Source organism: Pteropus alecto, unplaced genomic scaffold (assembly GCF_000325575.1).
Source record: "Pteropus alecto unplaced genomic scaffold, ASM32557v1 scaffold45, whole genome shotgun sequence".
Taxonomy (NCBI): Eukaryota; Metazoa; Chordata; class Mammalia; order Chiroptera; family Pteropodidae; genus Pteropus; species Pteropus alecto.
The window spans coordinates 30,246,431-30,255,447 of NW_006442491.1; the positions used below are offsets into that span (position 1 = coordinate 30,246,431).

Consider the following 9,017-nt stretch of genomic DNA (forward strand, 5'->3'; position numbering starts at 1 on the left):
AAGGCCCTGGCTCCCCAGATGCCAGCTACACTCACCCGTCTGCCTGCTGGCCCCTGCAGATACCTGACTTGGAACCCTTGGTACAAGAGCTCACGACCAAGTATAAAGATTTCAAATCAAAAATAAAATCTGACCTCAGTTCTCCACTCTGCCACATCATCAATCCCTCTGAGCCTCGGTTCCCTGGGACTAACAACACCCCTCTATCACGGCATTATTATGAGAATCAAATGAAGTCATTTACACATAATACCGGGCCCTAATACGTACTCAGAAAAGTGTAGCTAAGCAAACACACTCAACATCTAAACGGTACTTCTGATCCACGCCTGAGCATCTTTCAGCTGATCATTACCCTCGGACACAAATGTCAACCTGGCACCTTGAAAGCTCGAAAGCTTAGTCTCCGGAGAACGGAAATGATCCAGTAAATGCCAAGGCTGGAGTAATGGCAATGTCTGGCCTGGGAATTACGCAGCTTGTGAGTTGAGTACGTGTCAGGGGAAAGAGGGTGTAGCAACTGGAATATATAGTTAGAGAACCTGAAAGGTCATATGGACTAGATGTAGGAACAGGATTCGAGAATTCGGAGCCAATTACTGTCAGTCTCTAAGTTTTCCAAGAATAAGACAATTCGGGGCCTGTTCTGGACCCGCAAGGAGGGAATAATGTTGCCAGTGTCCCAAGATGCCCAAGGGGTCACCCCATGTTCTTTCGGTGTCCAGACACCAGCCCTTCCCTGACCAAAGAGCAGACACATGATACTGTGAGGAACTCTCCCTGGTGAACTTGTCCTGTTGATCCTGAAGAGGCTGTATACTAGACTAGTTCCACTCCTCAAAGCAGCTTGCGACCTCCAGCCTTCCCATCGACCCCCTGAGCCAACCGACCACTTTTCTCTCCAACTAACGAGAGCTGCCTTCCACTGCTCACAACTAAGGAACCCTGACGAGGATGGTGGCATGTAGGAACTGAAGCACTGAATTTCCCAAACCACAAGAAAAGCCAGAATACAGGAACAAACATGTGTTCACTGAGCCCAGATCACCACACTGTGGATTTCGAGATAATTAGGACTAAAAGAGATGAGACTTCATCCCATCAGCCTTTGCAAGCGTCACCTTTTGACAACGCTGGCTTCGGTTCTTGGGACAACAGCAACAGTCTCCCGACGCCAGGGCTTTGCGTCTGCAATTTCCTTGCCTGACCCAAGAGCTTTGTCTGAAAGGTTCCCCAGACACAGAGGCAGTAGCCCCTGGAAGATGGGAGCTCGGTCCCACACTAAGAAAGCCATACAAAGCAGACTCCAGGGAGAAAAGTCTCTCTTGAAACTGGGTGACCCCTTCGCCTCGTGGTTTCCCATTCCTCACCAGAACAGGCGCTCCAGAGGCCCTGGGAAAATCAGTCTAAAGAGCTACAGACCAGCTTTCTTCAAATGTCTCAGAGGCCAACAGGACAGGAAGCATATCCTAAGCCTGCCTGCCTGCCCTATACAATTCTCTGCTGTCTGGGCATGGCTTCTGCATCCACCTCCATGCCCTTTTCCTAGAGGTTATAAGTGAGGGCAGGACCAGCACATGGTAAGTAGGGCTTCCACCTGACAGCTTATCAATATAAGCTCATCCCACTTCACGGCCAATTCTAATTGTGGCTAACATTTCTGAGCACTCACCATGTATGTCCCTGGTGCCACCCTGAGCACTTCGTATGTGTGCGTAAATTTAATTTTCGCCATAATCCTCTATCTTTGTCATCCTCGTGTATAAGAGAAAAATGAGCTACAAAGCACAAACCTGCTAGGCAGGGCACAAGCCAGAGCGTGAACCCAAGGAGTCTGGCTCTAAAAGCCAGGTTTATTTAAACTTCCATGCCATCCTGCCTCTCAAATGGAAGGAAGGGGCTGAGCACGGTGGTCTAAGGCCTGGGGAGAGAAGGAGCCTCCTTCTAGCCAAGGAGACCATCATAAAACAAATAAGAAGTACGAGGTCATGGACAAGGGCCAGGAAGAAAATCGGGAATGATTATGAGGAATCTTTTGGAGTGTCAATTATCTTGATCTGGGTTGTGGTCCTGTGAGTGTATACATGTGTTAGAAGTTCATTGAGCTATACACTTAAGATTTAAAATGTACCAGAATATAGTAAATAAATGACAGATGGTGGGAGCCAGCTTTCTCACTGTGGGAGTGGGAGACTACCGATAAACTAGGGGAGAAAGCTGGAATGATCCATGTGGTGACGGATCAGAATTGGAGACAAGTGCATGAACTCATTTAATCTGATGTAGATACAGACGTTAATGTTTCTAGATATGTGTATACATATGGGTGAGTATACACATATCCATTTCTTTGCTCTGTCACCTAAGAGGACCTAAAAGCAAAGACACCTCAGTAAACAACAAGCAACTGAGGTCTCCGATCTTGGCTTCTAATGCTATTCTCCAATAAATGAAACCAGAGTTCCTTGGGGAGATGGCTAATTCTAGGGTTGTGACAGAAAATATACAAGAGGAGCCTAGAGCATCTCATAGTGGCAGAAAGCAAGAAAGTGTTCAATCGATCAATCCCAGTATAATGTCAAAGGGACGAGGAGCCAACTGAAATGCTCCCAATGGCCAAGGCTAGAGCAATTTGAGCAATAAAGTAAACAACTAGTATTGGACTATAACCCAAACTGGAAAATAATTGAATCCATGCTGATATAAATGAGAGAATGACTGGAGAGAGAAGAAACAAATTCCCACACAGAAGAATTCCACATAATTTATGTAGATGCTCTGGCCTTAAGGAAATGAAGCGTACCTCCCCACTCCCTAAGTGTGGTCTGGGCATCGTGACTTCCTTCCAAAGAGCCTAGTGCAGAAAGGGAGAAAAGTGACAAATGCAGCCTGATCAGGTGACCAGGGTCAACATCTTCAGTTGTAATAGGTGCCATGGATACGATGTGATGAAACAGCACTTTACAGTCTTCCTCCCCAAAATCCATTATCCCAGTCCACCGCAGTGCAATCATGATGAAAACATCAGATAAATCTCAGTTGAGGGACACCCTACAAAACACCTGACGAGTAGCCCTCAAAACGATCAAAATCAACAAAAACAAAGTCTGAGAAACTGTCACAGCCAAGACGAGTCTAAGGAAATGTGACGACTACGTATACTGTGGTATCTTGGATGAGATCTTGAACAGAAGAGAGACCACAGTGGAAAAAACTAAAGAAATCGGAACAAAGCACAGACTTTAGTTGGTGATAACATAACCAATATCAATTCATTAATTGTGACAGATGAACCACACTAAGGTATGATGTTCACGACAGGAAATCTCTGTGTGCACGTGTGCGTGAGCGCACGCACATGTGTATGTGCACGTATGTGTGTGCAGGGGTGTGATATGGGAACACTGCACTATCTTCGCAACTTATCTAGAAGTCTACAACTGCTCTAAAATTACAAGTTTCTTTTTAAAAACAAACCAGACGATGACGGAATGGCTCCTTTGGACGGAGTGACCACCGAAGTCCCCTCCAAGGAGGTAACATCTCCTTGGGACGTAGGCAGCGGGATCCAGGGCACCACTGTTCCCCGCACAAGACACACGGGGCCTCAAGGAGGGAACAAAGGGGAAGGAGGCAGGGAAGCTCGAGTGGAGCCAGAGGGAAAGGGCCCAAGGTGAACAGCATGTCACAAGGTGAACAAACAGGGCACAGGGACCTCAGACTTGAGCCGAAGGGCACCTTGGAGGGAGTGAGCAATAAGAGACAGGTCTGTTTTCCAGACTGCCCTTGGCTGCCGTAGGGAGGTTTGGAGTGGGGACAGACGAGCCAGAGGGACAATGACCACCCCAGAGTGATCACGCTTCAGGTAGCACAGTCAGAGGGATGCCACCTGGTGAAGAGCCAGGAGCACCTGGGGAGATGAAAGAAGAGAAAAGAGGTCTCCACACTGAAGGGGAAGAGAACAGGGTACCCCACAAGGGTGGGGTCCCACGGGGGAGGGTCCTGATCAGAGCAGGCCTCCCGTCCCGGCTGACAATCCCTGACTTTGACCCTCTTGGAGAAGTCTCCACAGCAGGGCCCCGGCGCCTCCGTTCTACCATTTACTGCCTGTGAGATGTTATCATTGGGAGCCTCGGTTTTCTTATCTGCAAAATGGGAACACCTCCCACCTCTTAAAGAGATTCCAGGAATTCAGTAAGAGAAAGCTCCTGGTCCAAGCACAGCCTTCACTAACAACATGAGAGTACTCTTTCTACGCAAGAAGCCCAAGGTAGAAGGAATCTTAGAATCTAATCCAACACCCCGTTTTACAGATAAGAAACTGGACAGAGATAGAAGGTAGCCAAGCCCCTTAGAAAAGTGAATAGCAAAAGAACCCCATCTTCCAGCTCGCTCTCTCTGGGTTCTCCCTTCACATTCTGGCTGCAAGGGCGCTGGGACACGGTCCCTCATCAGCAACTGTCTCAAAACACCCTTTCAGGAAGGTTCTTTCCTGGCTCAAAACTCCCCGCTTGATGGCCCCCATGGCCAGAGGCGGGCTGTGATGAAGGGCAGCAGCCTTCTGACCAAATCCACCCTCCGACCTTCTCTCCCTTCCCCGGCCACCACAGACACAGACCATCCACACACCAGCCCACCTGAGGTGCCTTCCCCTCTCCTCTTGGGCCCATGCCAGGCCCCGATCTGTGAGGCCGGCCCCAGCAACTGCCAGCTCCCACTTCCCAGGTCACAGTCATAACTATCGGGCCCGAAAATGATATGCCATCTTACAAAAAAATCCTCGAAAAGCTTTGTTGTTTCAGAGACTGCTTTTTGTGACGCTCTCTCGCTAGCTAGATAGAAATCTTTCTGGCAGAGTCTGTAATAACCCTCTCTCCAGCCATTCCCACCTTCCCCACAACCCACAGCACAGGGCTGTGTGCTCAGAGCAGGCACTCAGCGACTCGTCGAAGGAATAACAACAGCGTGGTACAGCCATTAAGTTTAGAGTTGAGCATTTTCATCAACCAAAGATATGAAAAATGTTCCAGTAGCTCATTTTTAAAAGCACCCTGGAGGCAAAAGTGAGTAACTGCTTCTCTTTGGGGAAGCCTCGTAAAATCTCGCACGGACCAAACAAAAAGTACCAATCCCTCAATCAGAAGATTCTGAGACGTCTAACACAGGTTCCTGAATAAAAACATAAACTTGTTTGTTCTAATTTGCTAATTTTTGTCCTACATGCAACTACTGGCCCCAGCATTCCAGAAAGTCCTACATTTCCTTCCAATTCTGCGATCCCAAACACGCCTATTATTAAAATTAGAAACCAAGCAGGAGCTGGAGGCAGGGTTGCTTCCAGAACATACTTTATTTAAATTCTGATTCCTGAAAGTCCCCCTGCAAGAGAGACAGCCAGCCACCCTCAAGTCAAGATATAAAATTCACTGTCTGGACAATCCCGGACAGGTCGGTATACCTACAGAGGCACGCGAGAAAAAGAAAAGCAAAGGAGATTTCTCCATTAATTAGGTTCACCCATCCATCCAAGGTCCCTCATCTCAAAATGAGAGGACTGTTGCAGCCTCGGCTCACAGAGCCACACTTCACTGCAAAAACCACCAGAAAGATTCCAATTTCCTTCTCTGCCCTGGAAGAAATAATACAAGATTTTTTACTCACCTTTGGAGCGAGTAGAGATATCCATGCCCTCTCCCACCTCCTGTTCTGTTTTTATTTCCTCTTCAGCCAAGCTGAAACAGAGCAAATTATGTTCACGTTTAGGTAGACTGAGAACTCGCCCCATGGGGGCAGCTATTTCGGGGTCCTAAGAAGAAACCCACCTTTAAGACAATCCCCCATCTTCATGTAGGAATGGGGTGGGGGGGAGGGAGAAACCCACACTTGATGGCAAACAAAGTGTTAAATCTTCTAAAAGAGTTTTTTTTAAATACTAGGTTCTTCTTTTTTTAAGTCAAATTACTACTCCAGTTGGTCCTGCTATTAGGGGAATGCGAAAAAGCAGTATTTTTTTTTTTTTTTAGACACACAATTACAATCTGCCTCCATGGGCCAATGAGAACCCAGGCTTCAAGTAAACAAGTTTCTCATCGTTCACACTGAGTTCAGGTAAGAGGTGGGTCTCAGGGTACCCAGAGTTCTGATCTCAGAATTCTACAAGGCAAAGAGCATTTCTCGGACCTCCCTGCTAAATCTTACAATTTCCCGATGAGGCAGAATATGAAAAAATGTATAGGTGAAATTACAAAGTAGAAAAATTTGCCCAAGCGAGAAGCGAAAAGGCCCGGGTCTCAAAGCATTCAGAGCACCAGCATTTATCCCAGAATTAGAATTGGGATCTCCATACTCCCACCCCTTGGATGCTTCCTCTCGCTAGCAGCATGGCTTAGAGAAAGCATTCGGCACTCTTTTGAGCTGTGACTAATTATCCCCCACCACAAAAGTGGAGCGAGGAAGGATTAGTTGAAAGACAGGCTGAGAGTTGGGGGTTGGGGAGAGAAGCAGAGAAAAGCAAGGCCCCTTTGCTGGGAAGGTCCACCAGAATCTTCTTTCTTTTTCTCTGCTGGAACTCCCCGTTGGATACAGTGCAGGCCATTTCACCTCTTACACAGTACGTGTACACACACACACACACACACACACACGCGCACACACACACACCCCTCTCCCAAGCCAAGCCAATCAAGTTAAGCTTTAATAGGTGCAAAATATCTGAGATGCTGAACTTCCCTGGCTTTCAAGTGATAAGAATCCGAACAGTTACTCTCAATGCGATTCCATCAGACCTGTGGTTCAACGAGAAATGGGCGCATCACCCATTTGATATGGCTGGAATTTTCCATTGGGAAGACTCGAAGCCAGGAAAGGAGGGAGGATGGGTGCGAGAAGGAATAGAAAATGTCCCTTTCTGTGTTCATGGTCTGGGATTGTGATAAGACAAAACATGAGTCCAAAAAGAGCTGGTCAGATGGAGGAAGACATGTTAGGGGAGTTCCACGTTTGTTGGGGGAGGAAGGTTCAGAATGGGAACTAGATAGAAAGGAAGAGATGACAGCTCAGAAATAAATCAGAAGTTAAGAGGCCTCAAACTTAACTAGTCCCAGCAGGGAGAAGAAAAATAGTTTAGTTTTAAACCAGAATATTAACACCTTTTGCCCTCCGATACTGAACCCAGTTAACAATTTCATTTACACTGCATCTGTAGAGAAAGGCTGTGACACAAACCACCAAAGAAACAACTGACATGTCACAAACGGTTTTTTCATCAGAAGCAAACAGCCTCTTAAATTTAAACACGTCGCTAAAAGAAAGAATGCAACGGAGATGGTGGAAGGTGATCTGGGCACTAATACTTTTTACTTCAATTTAAGAGGCAAACATTCTGAACTCAGAAAAACATCCCGCCTGCCACGTACACAGGTTGTCCAAATGAAAACTGGTGATGGGTTTCCTGCTTGGGGTGATTGGAAATAAATTTTAACACAAAGCCCCATGCAGCCCTCAGAGATGGGTAGATGGTCCACTTCAAAAGAACGAACGGCCACCTCAATCTTTCTATCAACTAGAATTGTTTCCCTCTCTAGCATGAAGTATGTGAAATCCTAAACTTCTTGAAACCGATCCCATTTTTGGAGTGATGGAGAAAAACGCTAATCTGGGGTCCAACCAAAATGTCTGGTGGTGAGAGAAACAATTACGCATAACAGAGCCCCCAAAACCCACTTGAAGGATTTTCGTAGAGATGAAAACATTCAAAGGTGTATTGATCAGAGAGGAAGGCTGTATTCAAGAGAACAATGATTTGGCTTGTAACAGCCTGGAGAGGTTGAATACTTCTGGCAGGAAGGCTGCTGAGAGGCTAAGAAAATGCAAACTAGTTAGTTCTGTGGTGGCTATCTGCTGCTGAGTTTAAGATAATCAATGCTGGAGCAGAAAAGGGGGAGGGAAAGTAAAGCTGTTTTATCTTTCCAAGTATTACAAGTGGGCACCATAATCACCTAACTTTAGGAATAGCACTGCCAGCTTTAGCCAAGGATTTCAAGCACAATTTCAAAAAACCATCTTTTTCACAGATCAGCAAGCCATCGGTCCATGCGCACACACGCACACACACACACACACACACAACTTGTATTTGACTCAAGGAAATTGCAGTGCCTATGCATTAAAAGGGAGAAAAATTCATTAACAAAAGCAAAGATCAGAATGCAAAATTAGTCATTTGAATAGCCACATCTAAAGGGACTTCCTTTTTTTCTACACCACTGATCTCAGTTTTTTTTTGTTTGTTTAGTGTTAAGTACTAGTATGTTATTAGAGAAAAAATTATGAATATTACATCAAAAGTGGTGGTGAGATAAGATTTGTGCCTGTCTGAATGCCCCACAGATCTTGGTCAATTTAGGTTAAGAACTGTTCAGTCATTTGAAGGGGGGAAAAAAAAGTCAAATAACAGTAATAGTTAAAAAGAAAACGCAGCAGCATCTGGAGAAAAGACTTTGAACTCTTGTCATTAACACATTAAAGTCTTAGAAAACACACAGTATCTTTCCTTCCATACCTGCTAGCTTCCAGCAACCCAGAATATTTAAACTAAAAAAACAAAAACAAAAACAAAAAACAATAGAACCACAAGCTCGTTTCAAATTGACATTACATTTTTTTTTTCTTTTAAGGTCGGCTGGAGGCTGGGGGCCCGCCCAAGGAAAGGGTAATATTAGCTGAAAAGCAAACAACAGCCTCTTACCCCAACAGGAAAATTCACCATCAACTAGTTGTATAAATACACTGTAGGCTCCCACCGCCACCACCTCTTGCATTCACATTTACCCTAAGTCACTTGCCTCTGGATTCCACAAACTGATACATTTCAGGCGATTAAAGAAGAAATAACAGCACCTACAAATACAACCAAACCTTCCCATCCCGTCCCAGAAAGAATAAAAGATTTCTCCCCCAACGCCTGAGCAAGAAAACCTATGCTTACTTCTTAACCTGCATTCACTGAAAAAGAGCAA

The 9,017-nt window shown here is 45.7% G+C and overlaps 1 protein-coding gene across 20 annotated transcripts in view; it reads right to left on the bottom strand.

The window, feature by feature from the left end:
- ZMYND8 (zinc finger MYND-type containing 8) overlaps positions 1–9,017 on the bottom strand; it is a 106,040-nt gene that overhangs the window by 89,753 nt on the left and 7,270 nt on the right. For 18 of the 20 annotated variants that reach the window (XM_025039911.1, XM_015596994.2, XM_015596999.2 and 15 more), the window contains one exon: positions 5,662–5,732. The exons of 1 other annotated variant lie outside the window; for it this stretch is intronic. Coding sequence is in view for 18 of the 19 variants with exons in the window: in XM_015596994.2 (XP_015452480.1) it covers positions 5,662–5,732 (71 nt within the window). In the remaining variant the exon portion in view is untranslated. Of the gene's footprint in view, positions 1–5,661; positions 5,733–5,822; positions 8,249–9,017 lie in introns of those variants that run through there. One more of the 20 variants, XM_025039905.1, reaches the window with a different exon arrangement.